The sequence below is a fragment of the Panulirus ornatus genome, chromosome 10 (genome assembly GCF_036320965.1).
Source record: "Panulirus ornatus isolate Po-2019 chromosome 10, ASM3632096v1, whole genome shotgun sequence".
In the NCBI taxonomy this organism is placed as follows: Eukaryota; Metazoa; Arthropoda; class Malacostraca; order Decapoda; family Palinuridae; genus Panulirus; species Panulirus ornatus.
In genome coordinates, this window is record NC_092233.1 from 17,558,955 (window position 1) to 17,581,423 (window position 22,469).

Genomic DNA, 22,469 nt, shown 5'->3' on the forward strand with positions numbered 1-22,469 from the left:
AAAATATTCCAGGGCATGTGGTTTTATATAATAATGCAAAGATATGACAGGACACATGAAAATGTGTGTATGGGTAAGAAAAAATCAATGATTCCTTCTGGTATACTATTACACTATAAAAGCAAAAATATTTTCTAATCCCTACTATACAGCCTCTTTCCTGTCTTGTGCATTATCACCCTGTTCCATATCACATTAAGATATATCACTCTCATTCTGCTTTATTATGGCATTTCTGGGATGGCATAACAATTCAACATCAAATTTTGAAAAAGAAAATAGAAAAAAAAAAATAGGGGAGAAGCAAAACAAAATATCCTTGTAAGAAAGTACTTTACTTCACAGTATATACAAACAATTACATAAACCTTATCCAATACTTAAGTAATAATTCCTGAATAATCCAGGAAAAAACTAATATGTACATAATCATCCTTATGAAATATGTGAAATCTTATCTTACAACTATGATATTTATGCAATGAAATCCACAGGTACTGAGAAGTGTATTCCAATAATTCTTGAGTACAAAGTCACTCTTGACTGAGTACATAAATCAATGGAATAAAAAATATATGTATTTAGATATACAATATCTATCAGAACTGTGAGCTACAGTTTTAGTAACAAAATTAGCTTAAATCAACAGCCTGATGAACAACATGGTAGATGGTTTTCATTATACTGCAGACTCTGGAAGTTTATGTCCTAATCAGTTACAATGGTGAGAAACACAGGTCTGTTGTTCATGTACTTTCTGTTAAGGGCCTGCACTGCCCTCTGTGCATCCTGAGGAGAGGGTAGTGATACTCTTGCATCAGCAGTAGGCTGGTTGAACTCATTGTACCGTCTAATAATATTCTCTGGTCGAAGTGATGTGAAATCTTGGAAAAACTCAAGGATATCATCAGTTGTGGCACGATAAGGTACATTGCTTAGGGCAACAACACATCCAGGTTTACCAAAATTCTCTGGAGGAATGGCTGTTCCCATGGCTTCTCTGCCAGAAGATTTATCTACTGGTTCCCTTAAAAGTGGCAAAGAACCTCTCATTCTGCTATACGATCCATCACTTGGTCCTCGAGGTGACATCCCCAGAGACATTCTATTCATCCCTCTCATATCTCCTCTCGGTCTGAATCCACGTGGTCCACCAGGGAATTGTCCTCTATATGGACCTTGACCCATACCTACAGGACTAGAAAACAAACCAGAGTTCTGTTGCTCCATACGGGTAGAATGCTCTGCTTGGTGCTGGAGTAGTCCTTTTTCACGTGGGAGTAGTCCTGAATCAGCAGGATACTGTTCTTGTTCACAAGACTCATCTTGTGTAGACTGGGACTGTTCTTTTGATGGATTTTCTTGCTTTAAAGCTGACTCTTCTGTCTCCTTTGGAAGCTGAGTCTGTGTTTCATCAATGCTTGAACTCTCTGTACCATTCTCGGATTTTCCAATCACTACAGTAGCTACTGATTTTTGTCCTTTTCTTATGAGTTCAAGGGGATCAAATGGAAGACCCATAGCTGTCATGACTATGGGTTTTGCTATCATTTCTACTTCCACCTTAACTTTGCATAGTTGCTGCTGACTTTTACCTACAGCACGTCGAGCATTTTCAATCAAAGGAAACATTACATACACTTCACGTAACCCATTTGTGCCGACATCACAAAAGTGGACACCTTCTGGCACCAACCCTTCATCACTAAAGAAATCTCGAATATTAGCTTCTGTTGCATCTTTTGGTACTCCTTTCATTACCACCGAGTCTGTAAGCAGGTCTGCACCAAGTGGAGGAATCTTTGACAAGGAATCCTTGTCATTTATAAGTTCAGTTTTCTTTTCCTCTTGCTTTTTATCTTGTTTAGAATTGCTCTTCTGGGCTGGTATTTGGTCTTGCTGGGATTTGGTTGGTTGATTACCGCCTTCAATCATGTCTCTGTCTCTAACAGCAGGTGCCATAGCATCAGGTGGGCAGATATCTATTCTGAGAGGACTACCATCAATAGAAGCACTGCCAAGGCTATCAACAGCTTGTTGTGCTTCCTCTGGGGTGCTAAGCTGCACAAAGCATCGCCCTGATGGCTGACGAGTACCCTTCTCTCTTTCCAAGACAATATCTTGAATCTTAAATGCACCAAACAACTGAGCAACATCATGGTCAGTGCAGCCTACCGGAAGGCATGATACACAAATGAATGAACTGTCTGGCCATGAAACTTTATCTTCTGACATTTCTGTTGATGTACTACTAGTGTATGTTTTACTTAGTGTCATTTGGTTCACATCCACAGCTGCTTCATATGTAGCCTCACTTATGAGGTTAATTTCTAATTTACTATCAAACAAATAAGTTCCAGAGCATCTGGTAGCCTTTTGTGCATCCCGAGGTGACGAAAACTGCAAGAGTGCAACATCTGTTCTATTTCCTTCTTCATCAGCTAATAGTTTGATGCCTGTTTTGGGAACATAAATGCCACGGAAAATTTCACGTATTGCACGGTAAGATGAGGTTGGAGGTACATTACGGATTTCAACACTACATGTGCTCTCATCTCCCCATTCTGTACTACTTTCCCGATAATTATAGGAGCCACCCCTACCACGATAACTTCCACGTCCCCTGTGTGCTCCACGATAGCCATAGCCATCTTCGTGGTTTTCATCCTGGTAAGCTTCCTGGTATCCTCCAAAACGCGAGCTAAAGCCTCGTCCACCTCGACTAATACGGCCTCTTTCACTACCTCGTGATCCTCTACCTCGATGACCACGATAGCTATAACTGTCTAAGTAGTGTTCATGTTCATCATGTCTGTCCTGATCCCTGTGGTAGTAACCATCATCATCCCAACTGTGAGAGTCAATTTTCCAATTCTCTTTGTCATTCCAACTGTCTCGTTTATCTCCACTACTCCTACTAACCCAGCTGTCTTCTTCACGGCCATTCCAGCCTTCCCGTCTACTACGACTATGCCAACTTGATGCTTCATCCATTAAGTCATGTCTATCTTCCCAACGACTCCCACGTTCATGCAGATCTCTTTTACTACGAGGCTCCCACCCTCCAAGTCGATCTTGGTCATCAAGGGTGCCTCTGTCTTCATATGGTTCTTTTCCATCCTTCATAAGCCTCTCATCCCTTGGGCCTCTACTCTCCCTCATTTCTATATCATTTCTGAAACTTCTACTATCTCTTGGTTCCCTGTCATCTCTGAAATCTCTCTGCTTGCCACTGGCTAATAGATCTCTATCTTTTGAGTCCCAACCTCTTTGGGAAGGACGTTCAAAATGATCCATATTATACTCATTTTCATGTTCCCCAAGATGAGAGCGACTACCTAAGTGCCCAGTGAAACCAAAGCTATCACTATTTCTGAAAACCATCCCTCTACCTGCATAGCCTCCATATGATTCACCAGGACCATCACCTAACAGACCTTTAGGTTCAGATCTTTGTGGGCCTTCACCAGGAGCTCTTGTGTGGCCACCCAAAAGCCCACTCCTCTGATTACTAGATTTCCCATGCATATGGTCAGACATAGGATCACCAAGTCCTTCGGTCACACCAGGGTTATCATCTCTACTTTCTGTAACCATAGGTTCAGCAAATGTTGGCGGAATAGGAATAGATGGAGGGGGCACACTCATATTTGCAAAAGTAAATGGTGGTCCAGAAGTAAACGGTGGGAGAGTACTGTAAGATGTTGAGGTATATGCTGGGCTTGGGGCAGGTGATGGTGTCTGGATGGGAGAGTTTTTGATAGGTTCTGAGAGACTTGGCAATGGTCCTCTCATGCTGGCACTAGGAATGTCACCAAGACCTGGTATTCCTTCACCACCAGTACTACTACTATTTTCCTTTGGAGTTGGCTCCTGAGAAGCAGCTGCCACTTCACTGGTTTCTTGACTATATCGGTCACCGCGATCACGGCCGAGGCGGCTACTACGATCCTTGTCACGGTCACGGTCACGATTCCTGTCTCTACCACGGTCACGCTCCCTGCTTCTAGTACGCCTACGGCTACGGCTACTGCGATCACGACTACGAGACCTTGACCTGCTTCTGTGACGCCGGCGACGATCTCGGTCACGAGATCTGGAACGTGACCTACTGCGAGACTTGGATCTGCGTCTCCTACTTTCACGTCCTTTGTTATCCCTCTTTGATGATGATGATGAGGTTGTTGATGACTTCTTCTCTTCCTTTTTTTCTGAGTTACTTGTAGAATTGGAATGAACAACACTGTGCGAATCATTGGTAGCAGCAGCAGTTGTAGTAGGAGGGGGTATATGAGTGGGAGTATGTGTAAGAATATGAGAAGAGGTTTGCGAAGGAGTGTGGGATGGGGTGTGGGAAGGAGTGTGGGAAGGTGTATGGGATGGTGTATGAGAAGGATGTGTAGGGGGAGGTATTGGAACAGGAGGTGCCTGCTGGATAAGTGGCTGGTTTGAGGGGGAATTCATATGAGAGGGGAGATGAGACTGCATCTGTTGCTGAGCTTCAAGACTAACAGAATGTGTCTGAGCTTGATAGGGTGGATTTGCAGAAAGCTGTTGCTGCTGCATGGTGGGCAGGGAGGCTTGCTGTAGCTGAGGAACAGGAGGCACTGGAGGCTGAGATTGTTGGGGCTGTGGTGCTTGTTGTCCCTGTGGGGGCTGCTGCGCTTGTGGTTGCTGGGGCTGTGTTGGGATAACCGTGGGTGCCAAGTAACCCTGGAGTGCCATGGCCTGCTGACGAGCAGCCTCAATGACCTTCTGCATTTCTGCCCTAGAGGATAACAGCAAAGTTATCTGAATTCCTTTTAGGGTGGATCCTGATTTCTGCATGGCCAGTCGTGCATCTTCATCCGTGCTGTTGGTGCATCATAAGTGTTAATTAAGACTAATCATCTTTCAAGATTATGAAGTATAAGGAATAACTGAAATACTACCATTACTACTACTAATGAACAAAAAGTAATAATAATTTTAGATAATAATGTACTTCATACATTATACTTGAAAACTAAAGTGAGTATATGTGCAAATGAGGTCGTTTGTTTGCTCCTGACGCTATCTGACCATGGCTAGAGACAAATAGGAATGAAAATAATAATAAGAATATTTCATTTCCATACTTGATCTGACATTTCCAGTGTTAGGAACAGATGAAGAAAGGTCACATCTCACATCCACTCTCTAGCCATTATGTGTAATGCACTGAAACCATTATGTCAAATGCACTGAAACCACAGCTCCCTTTCCATAACCATAGCCCACAGACCTGGTTCGGTCCATTGACAGCTTGTTGACCCCAGTATACCAAATTGTTCCAATTCACCCTATCCCATGCACACCTTTCACCCTCCTGCATGTTCAAACCCCGATTGCTCAAAAATTTTTTCACTACATCCTTCCATCTCTAATTTGGTCTCCCCATTCTCTGTGTTCCCTCAACTTCTGACACATATATTCTCTTTGTCAACTTTTCCTCACTCATTCTCTCCACTTGTCCAAACCATTTCAACACACCCTCTTCTGTTCTCTCAACCACACTCTTTCATTACCCATTCATTACTTATCTAATCACACCACCTCACACCAGATACTGTCCTTAAACATAACATTTCCAACACATCTACACAACTCTCCACAGCCTTATGTGTAGCCCATGCCTTGCATAAATAACAATAATAATAATAAAAATTATTATCATTATCATTAATATTATTATCCCTATGGATAGGAGAGAAAGAATACTTCCCACATATTCCCCGCGTGTCGTAGAAGGTGACTAAAGGAGGCGGGAGCAGGGGGCTGGAACCCCCCCACTCCTTGTACTTAACTTTCTAAAATAGGAAACAGAAGGAGTCATATGGGGAGTGCTCATCCTCCTTGAAGGCTCAGACTAGGGTGCCTAAATGTGTGTGGATGTAACCAAGATGAGAAAATAGTGTTTACTTTTTTCACTACCTTGCTAACGTGGGAGACAGCCGTTAAGTATAATAGAAAAAAAAAATAGATAATAATTTGAAGTGCTTTAGACATCTGAAAATGGACATGGCAGCTATGGGAGCATTGGACAATGTGGAGAGAGAGGTCATTTATCAGGTAGAGCAAAAATGGATGTACCTGAAGGTACACTGCTCCCAACAATGTTGTATGAATGCAAGACGTGTTGATTAGGGTGGATGTGTTGGCAGTGAAATGCTTGAGGACAATATGTGGAGTGAGGTGGTTTGATCAAGCAAGTATTAAAAGAGGTGTAGTAATAAAAACAGTATGGTTGAGAGGGTGGAAAAGGGTATGCTAAATTGATTTGGACACATAAGAGAAAATGAGTGAGGAGAGGTAGACAAACAGGATATAGGTGTTTGTTATGTAAGTGAGAAGGAAAAAAGGAAGAGCAAATTGGAAATGGTGGTATAGAATGAAAAAGATTTTGAGTGAAGCAAGAGGGTGAAAGGCATGCAGGGATAGCATGAACTGGAATGATGTGGTATGTGGGGTCAACATAATGTCAATGGACTGAACCAAGGAATGTACAGCAGCCAGGGATGTAAGTGAATGTAGACTTTCTTCATCTGTTACTCGTGCTACCTCAATGATATGGGCTATGGCAATGAAGTATTAATATAAAAAATAACAATGCTCTACTCTCAAGTATCTAAAACACTCCACTTCTTCAAAGTTTTCTCCATTAAAGAACACACTCCAAATAACCTGTCTCCCTTCACTGCTAAACCTAAAAACCTTGGTTTTATTCACATTTACTCACAACTTTCTCTTTTCAAACACTATCCCAAACTCAGATAACAAGTAGTTTCTTACTTGAATTTGCCAGCGCCACAGTGATGCCAGAAAACAAATGACTCCCCCACCCCTAAAAAAAGAGAGAAAAAAATACTTGTCTCTCTCTAAGACCCTTGCATTAACCTCCCTCACCAACCCATCCATACAAACATTAGCTTAACCTCCCTCACCATAAACACATTAAAGTCATGGTGACATCACACACCTCTGTGGAGACCCAACTTTCTCATACTCCCAAAACTCCTCCTTTAGCAAAAGTGCCATCCTTTACTTCTTGCCCTCACACTGACCCCTGACTTTACTCCTCAGACATTCTCAAAACCATTCTTCCCCCCTTACCCTTGAGCTTTGTTTCATTGATAGCTAGAACATCTAGATTCCTTTCCTCAAATATATAACCTATCTATTTCTCATCTTGGTTACATACATCTAAACACACTCCAGCCTGAGACTTTGAGGTGATCCATCTATCTTTATGAAGCTCCAACAGCATGAAGGAAGCAGGCCATGTTCACCAGGTTGGACCATAGGTCATAAAGTGTATTGGTGTTGTATGTGTACCGAGGTGGAGACAGCTCAGAACAACTGAGTAGTTAGTGCTTGGAGTCTTTGTTGAGGTCCTGCATCATGAGCAATATGGGTTTTGGGACATGATGAAATGATGTTAGTAATGTTGTGATACATTTCTGATGTAGTGTGTTTAGCACTGAGGTGGGAGGGCAGTTGTTTATTGCTTTATAGATGATCTCATTGAGGATGTGTTCTGTCAGTTTTCCGTTTGCTGGGAAGGTGGTTCTATGAGTAAGGTTACTGAAGTGTGAGGCAAGGTTTTTTTTTTTTTTTCCTACCTGGGAGTTAGTGATTAGTTATGGAGTGGCTTGGGTAGGAGGGGGTCTCTTGTTCTCGCATACAACTGAGTGCCAAGCACTTTCAGGTGGGACTATACAGGGAGGGTTTTATTTCATTGTGTAAGCAATGAGTGCTCTATCTTATAAGGCTTGGAGACGAGGCAACACAAGTGTTAACACTTTTTTCCTCTAACACTCAAACTACTCACAAATAGTAATTACAAACACACACACACGTATACTCTTCAAAATTTAACGGTTCACACCGAGTTTTTGACTACAACAAATGTATTAGAAAAACTACTACCAACGCATTCAAGATTGGCATCCCTGGACGCCGACCTGATTGAAATCATACCTGAAAGCGATAAAAGCGTCACCCAGCTCTCCTCCTACGATGTGGACGCCGCCCTCTGGGATGGAGAGGCCCTTGAAGAACTCGCGGATATCGAGGGCATTGGCTGACCAAGGGAGGTTCTGGAGCCGTATGATGATGCTCATGTTAGCGGCGCCGCTGGTCCGGCTGTGGAAAACAAGGAAAGACTGACTACAATCTCACTCAAAACCTCAACAAAACTATTACAAAAAAGGTAAATAATGCATAATCTTAGGGAATATGTTACTGAGATACAATATGTTAACAGAAGTAATCATTTTTGACAAATAATTCGGAATAAGTCACAACTAAATGACAACCGTACCATGAGGCTTGCCTCTCACCTCAGGAATTGGCTCCTTGATAGAGAGAGATAGCCAATACAAATTCGAGGTCAAACAAAACAACGATTCTGGGTAATGGATGAGTGTGACTTTAGTTCAACAAATGCTCTTTGTTCTTTGTTTGTGTCTCCTGGTATCCATCCATACAAGTTCAGGGGGTTGGCTATCAGTAAAACCAGTTCAACGGAAATGCTCTGCATCACTTATGAGACAAATACAATCGTTGTAAATGGTGTACATTCGTCACTAATCTTCAAATGGTCCATGCTCATTAAAAAGGCACCATGTATGCTACAACCTACCTACCAAGTCAGTACTGTGATTAACATGAGTGTAAGAGTTCCACTGTTTGGTGGCTGTTGACATTTTGCCTTATGCTTGACGTAAGAGCACAATATTCAAAAGAATTCCATCAAGATTCCAACATATACACCTCCACCTTGTGTTAACAATTAGTATTATGCTTTACATACGAGCATAATACAATATCCACAATATTTCCATCACAATTCCTGTGTGTACACCCCTTCCTGTGTAGACAGCATCATGCTTGACGTATTAGCAAACTATTTACAAAATTCCATCAAGAAGGGTGCACAGCATAACCACCTTCCTGGAAAATGTAAAAAAAAAAAAATCCCCTAAATGTACCACCCACATACACATGTATATACATACACGTCCACATACGCAAATATACATACCTATACATCTCAACGTATACATATATATACACACACAGACATATATATATATATATATATATATATATATATATATATATATATATATATATATATATATATATATATATATATATATACATATGTACATAATTCGTACTGTCTGCATCCATGGAACTAAATTCCGTGGATGCAGTAATACCACGCCACGTCATTGTTCCATTATCACTAATTCCTCATAATATCCAGTTTTGTTTGCGTGAACACCTGGTAGGCCCAACGCAACACGTCACAGAACGGGAGGAGCCATCCCTCCACTTCCACCTGTACTTAATACGTTACTGACACATTCAGCATCATGACACAACTCCACTGCATGATGATGTGGCCTTTGAATTGACCCTTAAAGGATCAGAACAGAAGCCAGGCCATCATGCCAAATAGTCGTACCATTGTGCTTAACGAGTTAACTATTACAGGTATGTGTGGAAATCCCAGAACCCATGCACCATTTCATTTCGCTAAACACAAGCACAACACGAGAAGCAGCGGTCAGTGGGAAAATGGCAGCTGTATACTATGATACAAGTACCTTATCGGTGTTACTGGACTCTGTCTGCTCAATGTTACACCGTGAGAGTGTGAAGCTACCGTGGCGAGGCTGTATAATTGCGAGACTCGTCAAAGAATTTCTCTCCAAATGAATCTACATTCCAATCCAACAGCGTAGTCTTGGGCTGCAGGAGCTACTACAAAGGTTTCCAGGCAGACACCAGGACTTTCCGAGAGACATCCTGAGGTGATTATATAAAAATACGTACCATAACAATAATCTGAAAGATGTTAAATCTTTTTTTCTTGCATCATCCTCTCTAACTTGGCATATCTTCCTTATAAAATAAACTCAGCGTGGCAAAGGAAACCTCGGTAAATTAGATATAAATGAAATCTTTTTCAAGCAGTAATGACCAATGCAGCATTTGTACAAATATATTGGTACAAGTCTTTATGCTACACCTCACAATGAAAGACAACTGGTAAAAGTTCAAACGACGTCGGGATATTTTAGAAAATAAATTACCAGATGATACATGTTCCACCCCACCCTCACCCAAGTGCCTAACCTCAGAATGTTTAAACTGTTACGGTTCTGGGCCTGTCATCTGCCAAGGTCACTAAGACCATCAGTGTCAAGCTACGTCCACCAACAGCAAAATATATTGCACATTCTTCAGGCACCAAGGATAATTCTACGATCAAATAAACTCACCATGTTTATATATGGCCCGAGCTGCGCCCAATTCGTTTCGGGTTTTTTTTTTTTCGAAATGTGAAAAGTTTTCATGCGTGTCCATTTATAGATCACACTTTTCATTCGATGATATACCTAACTTGATAATCAAAGGGTTACTAAAGATATGACTGATTCTTGAATTAATCATATACAATCTTAGGAGGTCCAACAAGGATTATCAAATGAAAGGTTAGGGTTGCAGACGTCTTGATACTACTCATTCTACCATTTCGAAATTAGGGCCCCTTAATTGACATCCACAAGCTAATGAGCTTCTGCTATACTCATTCATATAAAACTGTTGTAAAGGCACCAGTTTACGTCTTCAAATTATCCTTAACACATGTCAAAGGTGTTATGTATCTTTCAGTTGACGCTGTCGGCCTTATTTATACCCATTTGCAGGGTAGAAGCCTAACCAAGCAAGCAAGCAGACAGCATACAAGTAAGCAATCAACGGAAGGAGACTTGCATCATTTTGATCCAGTTTGATTTTACATTTCCGCATGCGTCACTAACTACGCGATTTTAAGAAGAAAAAAAACCTTGGAAGTCTACCATGATCACAATTTTGCACATCATGATAAAATCCAATATTTCTCAAATTTTCGGAAGCCTCGTTGCAGCAATGTGCAAGTCATCTGCAAAAATATTCATACAATATACAATGTAAATGACTTTTAAGTATATCTGTAGGCTACAGCAAAATTAGAAATCATCAACCTGTTACAGCAGACTAAAAGTAAACACACCAATTTAAACTTCTAAAACTGAAAAAGTTAGCTCTATTGTTTTGAGTTAGGTGTAATTTCATATATCTCATTATTAACTGTTCCTCTCCTCAAATGGTGTCAGTCATGTGCAACCCAGCATTTGAGAGGAGTTTATTTCGCAGAACTGGGGTAGCCCCACCTAACAGGGTGACAAAATTGTAGGTGTGCCTAATGTTTTGAAGGACCGTCAATACCTGCTAATCTGATCCCTACAGAACCCATGAACTATTATTGTTCATGGGTTCTGTCGGACCAGGACAATATCTCTCCCTCTTAATCTAACCCGGCAATTTTCCCTAATCAAATACATACGACAGACAAATAGGGAATAATTTGATCAAGTTAGGTTTTGTTATATATCTTTTTATATGCAAATATGTATTGTCCGGGGATTAGAGTAGGATCGTTCTAGAACAGAAAGCTTTGTTAAGAGCAACTTTGGTTAGGCATAATCATGCTTTTCAACTTCGAAAAAAAGAAGGGGACTTGTCCGATGTTAGAAAATTTAATAACTTGAGTGAACGTAAAACAACAAAAATAGGTAAACACAAACATATATGACATAATTTTGCAAGTCCAACTTATCGGATTGTATTCATAACTGTGGTATGACATTTTTTTTTAACAGCATCGATGTCTGTAACAGCTCAACACATACATAATTCCTATTCCTCACAACCGGCTAAAAGAAATCGACTGTAAAACTTGCTGGAATTTTGTTTTAGAGACACCGCCGAGAGTTGAACAGACCTTGCTCACGTCAATGAGGACTTAAGTACACAGTTACACAACTTTCTTCTCTAACCAGCCAAGTTTTCTGCAAAACACCTAGCTATTTCCTGCTAAAAATAAGGGTGGCACAGTTGGTTGTTAGTTGCCAAGCTATTGCTGCCCTGCAAGTTGGAAGGCTAGCTACCTATCTGGTATTGCCAGTGCTGGCTGGTGAAGATGAGGCATGATGGTACCAATGATAGGATGCAATGGCTGTATCCCCATGGTTAATTGTTGGGCGGCCTCTTGCAAGTACGGCGTGGGATGATCGTTATCACGGTGAAGGGTGCTTGACAGCAACTGACCCAAGTTGTAAAGACGTATTCTTTAATTGGCATCTTGGCTATTATATATATATATATATTATATATATATATATATATATATATATATATATATATATATATATATATATATATATATATATATTTTCCCTGGGGATAGGGGAGAAAGAATACTTCCCACGTATTCCCTGCGTGTCGTAGAAGGCGACTAAAAGGGGAGGGAGCGGGGGCTGGAAAACCCCCCCTTTCCTTTTTTTTTTTTTTTAATTTTCCAAAATAAGGAACAGAGAATTGGGCCAGGTGAGGGTATTCCCTCAAAGGCCCAGTCCTCTGTTCTTAACGCTACCTCGCTAATGCGGGAAATGGCGAATAGTTTGAAAGAAAAGATATATATATATATATATATATATATATATATATATATATATATATATATATATATATATATATATATATATATATATTTTCCTATGAGTCCACGGGGAAAATGAAACACGAAAAGTTCCCACGTGCACTTTCGTGTAATAATCACATCATCAGGGGAGACACAAGAGAGAAATATAAGTCAGTTGATATACATCGAAGAGACGAAGCTAGGACGCCATTTGGTAGACGCAGCCACAGTGTGTTCCACACCTGCTTCCACCTACACCCCTACTATATGCCCTTCACCCACACTATCATAGACATGCTTTGAATACGTACAACAAGACGGAAGGAGCTTTTTAAATAATAAAGACGAGAGCGAAGATGATTATAGGTGCGAGCCCCGAGGCCCAGCTACGACTTAAAGTTGCACGGTTCAAGGCACTTGTGAGCCGAGACCTAAACACACACGCACACATCCATGGGCCTCCGTTGTGTAGTTGTTTGGGTTACTGATCACGAATCAGTAACCCAATGGGTGTGAATCCTGGACGTGGCAGTCGGCCCACAGCTAAACCTGGTGTTCATCCTTCCCATGGGCTGGTCGATAGAGGGACACCTGGATTCGGTTGGTGTGTGTACATACGTACTGTACGCAGGAGGAAAGACGTGTTAACAAGACAAGGTCAAAGAGACGGGGGCAACACGTGTGTAAAACACTCTCCCCGTAACACAGTAATCACACACGCGCACACACACATTTTAAGAGTTCCGCCTATGTAACAATTATGGGGGTGACGATCAATCTCTAGTGATATTCTATACCAGGTAATGCAAAGCATCCGACATGTTTACCACATAACTGACACAAGACTTTGATATCCACGGCGCAGTTCATTCACATCTTATAACCCATGCCATCAAACGATTCCGTAAGCATGAACAGCGACTACGATGTATACGATATTGTAGTTTGATAACTCCATCACAATGGCTAAACCACAAACATGCTCGCAAGATTTCACATACACAGGAAAAAAAAAAAAAGAGTAAGACAATATCTTCGAATCTGTTTCACAGGAGACGAAACCCGGTCTGAGGTGAACACAAGCAGCAGGTGAGCTTTAAAAGATTATGAATGAACTACACAACTGTGGCCACACGCCGGCCTGACCTCTGTTACAACCTCTGACACGTGCCACATTTATGAACCGATTCACCGTGGTATAACGGTTAGCGGTCCTGAACGTGACGCGTTCACGGGCCGCCCACGGTCAAGCGCATAGGTTCGAATCCTGGTTACAATGGTCGGTCCACAGCCAACCTAAGCAGTTCATATATATATATATATATATATATATATATATATATATATATAATCGTCAATGGGATGGCCTTGGTTAGGGCCTCAGTAGCCCATGCCGTCACAGATAACATAAGAAGAAGTAAACGCCATACAAGTGTGACTGCATATTATGCAGCATGGCTCCTAAGAAACACAGGCCCGTGATACGAATATACATCAATCTTTTGTATAACTGCCTGAGGACCTGTTTCTTGTAAAGGGTACTGACTGGGGTTACTCCTGGACCCCATTCCCAAGGAGCTCCTGAAGCAGCAGTATTATCTACAGTGGCGAAGGATGGGACTTAGGGCGCGAGAGGTGTTTTGACGAGGCTACTCCCAGTGAGAACAGCCTCGCCCCAAGGTAACTTTTCACTTGCGGTGTCAACTTATTGTAGGCGGGTCTGTCATGACCCCATGACCAATTTCCATGAAAGAGTCCTGGTGTCACAAAGAGGAGCTCTCTAAAGGCTCAACGCTGCACTACTTACAACAGGAGGGGAAAATGTAGACATATTCCTTAGGACAGCGTAATCCTTTGGAAACGACTGTACTCTCAATGACACGCTATCACCAAGAATGACTTTTCCCCTCCATGTCGTAGAAGGCGACTGAAAGGGGAGGGGAGGGACCCCCCGTGTTTGGAAATCCTCCCCTCCCGCTTTAATTTTTCCAAAGAAGGGACAGGGAAGGGGGCCAAGTGAGGATATTCCCTCTACGGCTGTCCATAACGATACCTCGATAACGCGGGAAATGGCGAATATAATATATATATATATATATATATATATATATATATATATATATATATATATATATATATATATATACATACTAAAGAATGAGGTTGAAAGATCAGAAGAGGGGTTTTGAAATGGTTTGGTCACATGGAGAGAATGAGTGAGGAAAGATTGACCAAGAGGATATATGTGTCAGAGGTGGAGGGAACGAGAAGTGGGAGACCAAATTGGAGGTGGAAGGATGGAGTGAAAGAGATTTTGAGCGATCGGGGCCTGAACATGCAGGAGGGTGAAAGGCGTGCAAGGAATAGAATAAATTGGAACGATGTGGTATACTAGGGTCGACGTGCTGTCAATGGATTGAACCAGGGCATGTGAAGCGTCTGGGGTAAACCATGGAAAGTTTTGTGGGGCCTGGATGAGGAAAGGGAGATGTGGTTTCGCTGCATTATACATGGAAACTAAAGACTGAGTGTGAACGAACGTGGCCTTTGTTGCCTTTTCTAGCGCTACCTTGCGCGCATGCGGGGGGAGAGGGTTGTCATTTCATGTGTGGCGGGGTGACGACGAAAATGAATGAAGGCAAGTATGAATTATGTACATGTGTATATATGTATATGTCTGTGTATGTATATATAAGTATACGTTGAAATGTTTAGAAAGGTATACGTGCGTGTGTGGACGTGTATGCATGTGCATGTGTATGTGGGTGGGTTGGGCCATTTTTTTCGTGTTTCCTGGCGCTACCTCGCTAACGCGGGAGACAGCGACAAAGTATAATAAAAATAGATAAATAAAAATGTATATATATATATATATATATATATATATATATATATATATATATATATATATATATATATATATCATGGTACACGCGCTGTCTAGTATTACACATCAGCCAATCACATGGAACATAGATCTGGCATATATGTACTTGTGTCGCTGACAACTGTTGATATGAAATAACAAATATGACACGAGCCTAACCTGTCATATGTAGAACATACAGCCCTTATATGTCCTAACCTGTCATATGTAGAACATACAGCCCTTATATGTCCTAACCTGTCATATGTAGAACATACAGCCCTGATATGTCCTAACCTGTCATATGTAGAACATACAGCCCTTATATGTCCTAACCTGTCATATGTAGAACATACAGCCCTTATATGTCCTAACCTGTCATATGTAGAACATACAGCCCTTATATGTCCTAACCTGTCATATGCAGAACATATAGCCCTGATATGTCCTAACCTGTCATATGTAGAACATACAGCCCTGATATGTCCTAACCTGTCATATGTAGAACATACAGCCCTGATATGTCCTAACCTGTCATATCCATGATATACTACTCTTGACATGTCCCGACCTGTCATGTATGCTATATAACTCTTGACCTGCCATCCTGAGTTATACAGAATCCTGACACGTCTTGTCACATAAATCCTATACGACTATGGCACGAGCCGACCTGTTAAATATAAGATGGAACACTATCATTCCAGCAGGGTCCAGCCTGGCACATGAACATGACGTATTTCTGCCACTTGCTCAAAAAATGAGAGGTTCATTTGGGACTTCGACTGGGAGGGACCTGGTCATAGGTTCAGAAATATAACTCGTTCACAATTCACGTTAGCACTCGCTCATCAGTGTACCCGGAATAAAGTACTTCAGAGACATTCACATGCAGCATGACGGCCCGGCCCTCACCCTGATCCCAATTAAGCGTCAGGTTGAAAGGTCAATCCATAATAGGTCTAATGACCTTCATCAGAGGATGCTGCTGGTCGTTACACCCACCTACATCAATTATGCAAGAACTGTCCTGTTCTCGTCAGGGATCACCCTAGCGGTTGGCTGGCTGGCTGTTTGGGTTTTGGCCATGACAACTGCCAGAGTAATTATGGCCATCCAATTTCAAACTAGGATCAGAACTGGACTTGACCACAAGACTCTCCGTGAGCTATATGTTCTGGTCGCGGGAATGATAACTGGTCTAGGGTGTGATAACCAACCACCTCCACGATTGATATTTTGACAGTTGATAGCCCGAACCAGCGTCCACACACACTTCACACAGCAGTGGGCCTGCATGGCAGCCATAATAAGGTGCTTCCTACAGTCATTTCATCCAGGATTTAGACATGTCTTCTTGAACCTCTACATACATCAGTATCGTCCCAGTCAGCCTTCCCCAGGTGTTGTTTCTAGTTCCGTTAACGGAGTAAGCTATCAGATGGCGTTCCAGGAAAACAGGGAGAGCTATGTCTCCCAATACCATGTCGACTGGAGAACTAAAATCATAATCTTAAGTTATTAGGAAGAAAAACAAAAGAGGGGGAGGAGTGTATCAATTTGAGGTCGCAGGTTGGTAGATCTCGAGTCCTGTAACGTGCGAATGACGATCGGAGAGAACCACCACACAGCTTGACCACCAGTAAAGTAGGTACGGTAACAACCAAGGCTCATGTGTGGCCCGGCTCCCACACCGGGCATTGTGGGCAGCAGCACTGGCCGAGGTGACGCCCGTACAACAAGCTGGGCTTCATCATAAGGTCGTGTGTGGTGGCTGAGGGAACAAGAACTCTGGCGTTATGGACCAAACAAGACTAAGGCTCACTGCAAGTGCAAGAAGTTACGTAAATAAACTTTGCCCGAGGTCATTGCACTCATTGCAGATGATCAATTATTCTGCTACCAATGCACCATTGAGGCGAAGTCCTTCCAGTTGAGTCGAGATGTGTTTTCTGCAACGTTTTAATAGTAACAGGAAGCTCACACCGTCAAGTAAGTCTGGTAGGCGTCAAGTTGATAATGAACAAAAAAAAAAAAAAACATAACATTTACAAATGTTATGTGATTTCACCATTTCTCTTGTGCTTGTTGCACACGTAAATTCACTGTCGTAGGTTCACACGCCTGCAACCAATCCAGTAATTGTCGTGGAAGCTTAACGAGCGAGATCCATCTACATTTTCTGATGTGTCACTTTCATCTTGTTGAGCTACATACCCGATCTGCTCTGCTACATTATACACTTCAGAATATTTCATAGTGCAAGAATTGCCAGTTCACTACGTGAGAGAGAGAGAGAGAGAGAGAGAGAGAGAGAGAGAGAGAGAGAGAGAGAGAGAGAGAGAGAGAGAGAGATATCGAGGTGGATATCAGATGTAAAAGAGAAAGAACGAGGAGGGAGTGGGGAGAAGGAAGCCAGGGAAAACGAGGACACATGGAAAGCCTTGATCAGCTTGACCTGTGAATCGCCAGATTTTATGTTTGCTGCCCAAGTGAGGCATGAAGTCACGGCCACATGCCCCTGCCTCGTAAAGCAGCGTTCCATATTCAAGTCTCTGAGCACGACGGCCTGATGGCGTGACATCTGACCTGACCCTTTAAGGAAGTCATCTCGAAGGCCCGGCCGTGAATCGTCGAGCTGAAGGATCAAAGGGAACGTCACACCACAAGGCCATCGGCGCAGAAATGCATGAACGAGCATCTTGTACGTCAAAAATGCGTGAACGAGAGCATCTTGCATCTGAAAATTCACATACAATGATAAAATTCTCGTAGTCTGGTAGGAGTATTCCTGGCTGATGAAACACAACGTTAACTAGTCAAGAGCTTCTTGTGTGAGGGGGGGGCTCCTGTGGTCAAGACATCAGAAGAGATGTCTCTGGGATGGGCTGAGGGCTGTTGACGAGAACCTAGCACTGAAAACCAGTTTCCACAGAAGCCGCTGTGGGGGACAGATGGTCAGGCTGTTGCCTTATGAAATGCCAGGTCGGTGGTGCCCAGTCTCACGATTACTGATGTATACACATAGATAGATAGATAGATAGACAGATAGATAGATAGAGATAGATAGATAGATAGACAGATATATATATATATATATATATATATATATATATATATATATATATATATATATAGAGAGAGAGAGAGAGAGAGAGAGAGAGAGAGAGAGAGAGAGACTAAGTTTAGTACAGATGACACAACATGGTTGTAAGTTCCAAGGAGAGCAAGAAAAATAATTGTGAGGGGATTGGTGTGGTAATGACTCAGCGTTATAACTTGTGTGGTTGTCCACACAAAAGACAGAAACAGTAGCTGGAATGTGTACCTAAAAACACAAAAGTGCAGAGTTATACAAAAAAACGAGATGTATGTGTTTACGGTGGATATCCATGGTTATATTTTAGAGTCCCACTGTACGACTTGAAAAAAAATGCACTGATAAACTTTGGCTGTGTATGGCAGTGCAGATGACAACACATGTAGCAACTTCTACCCAGATTAACGATTAAATGGATGGTAAAATAACGTAAAGAAGCTAATGGTAACGTCCCAAGGGGTAACTAACAAGGGCAAGAAAGCGGAGAGATGACGTGTTTATCTAAGATGAACAACGCTAAAAAAAAATTATCTGTACAATCTTTTGGTACGATAAGGACGACGGATGGAATTTTATGTTGAAAGCTTTCTTCATCCACGGATGAAAGTCTCCATCGTGGACGGATTCTACTGGAAACAAAAATAAAGATCTAGACAGAGAAAGAGATAGGGAAAAGGAAAATGAAGAATAACCTGACACTTCTGAGTTGGAGAACCTTGATCTTAAAAAAAAAGTACAGGTCGTAACTGTCAGGAAGGACATAAAGAGTTCCAAAGCTTGGCAGTGTAAGGAAAGCAAACATCACAAGGGCCAAACCTTACGTTGCCAATGACCGAAAAAGAAAAGGCACATTACAAGGGCTAACCCCTACGTATACCAACGGCCTAAAAAAAAACAAACGTAACAAGATCCAACCCTAAGTTGCCAGCGGCCACACAGTAGTCATGTGACGCCAAGCCTTGCCAAGTGTCTGGTGGTGGGTTATCCTGCGAGTGAGACGCGTAGCGGACACTTGAACCCAACACATACAGTACAGCCAGGGGAGGATTACCCACTAGGCCGCATACGCTTGAGCCTTAAGTAAGGCCTGGGGACGGGACACATTGGCAGTTTGTGGGTTCGGTGAAGAAAAACTATTTTCGTACCACAATTCGTGATGAAAACTGAACCACCTTTCAGGGAAATTCTCAGCTTTGATCAAACCTGGACTATACTGTTTTATCGCCAAACTTCCAGCGAGAAAATGTTGAAAATAATTCAATTGCAATGGCTATGAATAACCATTGGACACATTTCTTGTGAAATGAATAAATTTACAATTGTTTACAGTTACTTGCATCTTTCTAACACAAGAGAACCGATAAAGCTTCAGCCTAAGTGGGGCGGCCATTACCTCCTTAAAGTGTGACTGGGTACAGTATCTGCAGACAGCCAGTCACCTAGTCTGACAAGATGGCACCGAAAAATGAAAATCACAGAGCGTTGCTGAGGGACAGAAACATGAGAGGAACTTCGGAGTGCATAGGTCTTGTGTGGAAACAGTTCAAGACACAATTTTTGATGGCTTGAGGAATGAGCCGTAAAATAAAATGAAGCATACAAAACAAGGGGAGAGACAGGTAACAGTTTTGCACAAGAGCAAGTTAGAGTAGCTGAGGATATAGTGTTGGGATCTGCCGGCATTGTCGGTTTGAGAACACTTCACGGTGTTCAATGCTGAGGGTAAATCTGTAGGGCAGCATAGTTACTACAAATTAAATAAGTATGTAAGGATACACATCCAATGCTGAGGGTAAATCTGTAGGGCAGCACAGTTACTACAAATCAAATAAGTATGTAAGGATGTCTAAGAAAAAAGTGAACCATAGACCACTGCTTTGAATACGATCAATGGCTACTTGGTCATTTATCAGTTATGTTGTGTATGACCAAACATGGCAAGTTAGCTGAATGCAAAATGATATTTAATCATATCTCTGATTTCTTTTTCTCTTATTCTCAATCAATCAATAAGTTATATTACTGTCTGATCAGTGATAAGTAATGAAAGTCACGGATTTACAATGTACCCATGAATAAGGCAAAATGTCAGAATGTCAGGACAATATAATAACATGTACTACACAAATATCGCCCAGATGCATTATCATGCACATGAGCATGTTGTAAATCCTCTTTGTAAACATGGTCAACACCACTGTGAACTCTTTAATCCTGCTATCCTCAAGCACGTGTTAATCATAAATGAATGCCTTTCCTTCGTTTTTTACATAAAAAATCCAAACTACTTACGGATCTTATGCCGATCAATTCTTTGAATGCTGAGAAACGATTGTATCAAGATGCTGACTTTTCAAGTTATAACCAAGGGTAATTTGAAAGGTAAATGTCATTTCTTTTAAGCAAAATCCAAGCTACATCTATGGGCCGCGGTCTTATTGCCAATCAGGTTTCTAGATGTTGGGGAACAACTGTATTTAATTTACAGTGTATTTCGTTTAAATTTTTCCGGTTATGAGAAACGTTACTTGAGGTTAAGAACTTCCAGTAAGTGACATTCTGGTCAAACTGCATCGTAGAGTTATAGATTTCATGCTGATAAATTCTTTAGACACCATGAATACAGTTATACAAAGTTTCATGAACATTTCATTAAGGTTTTGCACAGTTATGTCGAGAGCAGACGGACGGACAATGCGATCTCAACGTGTCTGCCGTGCCATACAGGCGACAAAGACAAACTTTTAACGCAGAAAAAAAAAAATGTGGAATTAATGAACAGTTCAAAGGTTACAGTTGAGACTGGGTGACCATGGCGGTCTCAACATGTAACGAATCACAAAGTGGTTCACGGAGCTGATGAATCCTCACGTCCACTTCACGGTAAGGAGGGGCTTAAACGTGAGACGAGAGACGATACTGTTGTAATTAGTCCCACAGGTGAAGTGTCCTGGGACGCCACGAGGGAACAAACTAGCATTCTGAAAAAGAAGTGAGACACTGCAAAAGTATTTCCATTCGACGTAACCTAATTAAATGTTACGAAGACTTGTTTTTGGAGGAAGGAAACATGCCAATATACATTGAAACTGGATTAAGGAAACAAGATATACGGTGGAAAACAAAAAATCAACCTTCAGGGCCCCTAAAAGAAAGAAAGAAAATCATCAAAGAATTACCAAGGCATCTGACAGGCCTTCAAAGATACTACCTCTGGTTCTGCCATGACACCACCTGGGCCTTGCACGACATCCTAACCTCAACCAAACACGAAAAAAAAAAAAAATCATGTGATCATACTGAAGAAAATCATCATCAGTGCTACAAAGTAAATATCACAATACATAATGGTGATAATATACGCTTTCTGCCCTATGACAAAGAAAGCGCTAAAAATTAATGCTGGCAACGTAAAACACGACGTGGTTGGGCACGATGGGAAATGCATTGGGTGATTATATATATATATATATATATATATATATATATATATATATATATATATATATATATATATATATATATATATATATATACATATAATTTCAAATTAAAACGAGTCATCTACACCGAGTATATACAAAAAAACAAGATTACATTAGTATTTGCAGTAAAACGTAAAGCCCACAGCAGACAGAGAGACTACCTAACACTTTGAGGGTTGAGCAAAGACCAAACCAATACTGTTAGCTACTTGAGATGTGAGGACAAGCAAAGAAGCCACTGGCAGAGCAAGTGGTAGAACCAGTATGACATCAGCAGCAATGCTGTGGCCAACCGCGGGGTGTACCGTGTCACCTAGTCAGTCAACACATCCTTCACCACGACAGTACGACCCTCGGATATGATGGTCTTAGAACTCTTCAACGACTTTTCCGTCGAGTGGTGACCCCAGCTTTCTTAATCATATTATTTCTATTAATACATTTAAGCCAAATCTATCA

General features: G+C 41.5%; 1 protein-coding gene across 2 annotated transcripts in view; it reads right to left on the reverse strand.

The window, feature by feature from the left end:
* Positions 1-316: 316 nt before the first annotated feature.
* LOC139750814 (uncharacterized) overlaps positions 317-22,469 on the reverse strand; it is a 165,923-nt gene continuing 143,770 nt past the window's right edge. For both annotated transcript variants that reach the window (XM_071665579.1, XM_071665580.1), the window contains 2 exons: positions 7,999-8,163; positions 317-4,852 (listed from right to left, as the gene is read on the reverse strand). In XM_071665579.1, the coding sequence (XP_071521680.1) occupies positions 709-4,852; positions 7,999-8,163 (4,309 nt within the window). In that variant the 3' untranslated portion in view covers positions 317-708. The remainder of the gene's footprint in view (positions 4,853-7,998; positions 8,164-22,469) is intronic.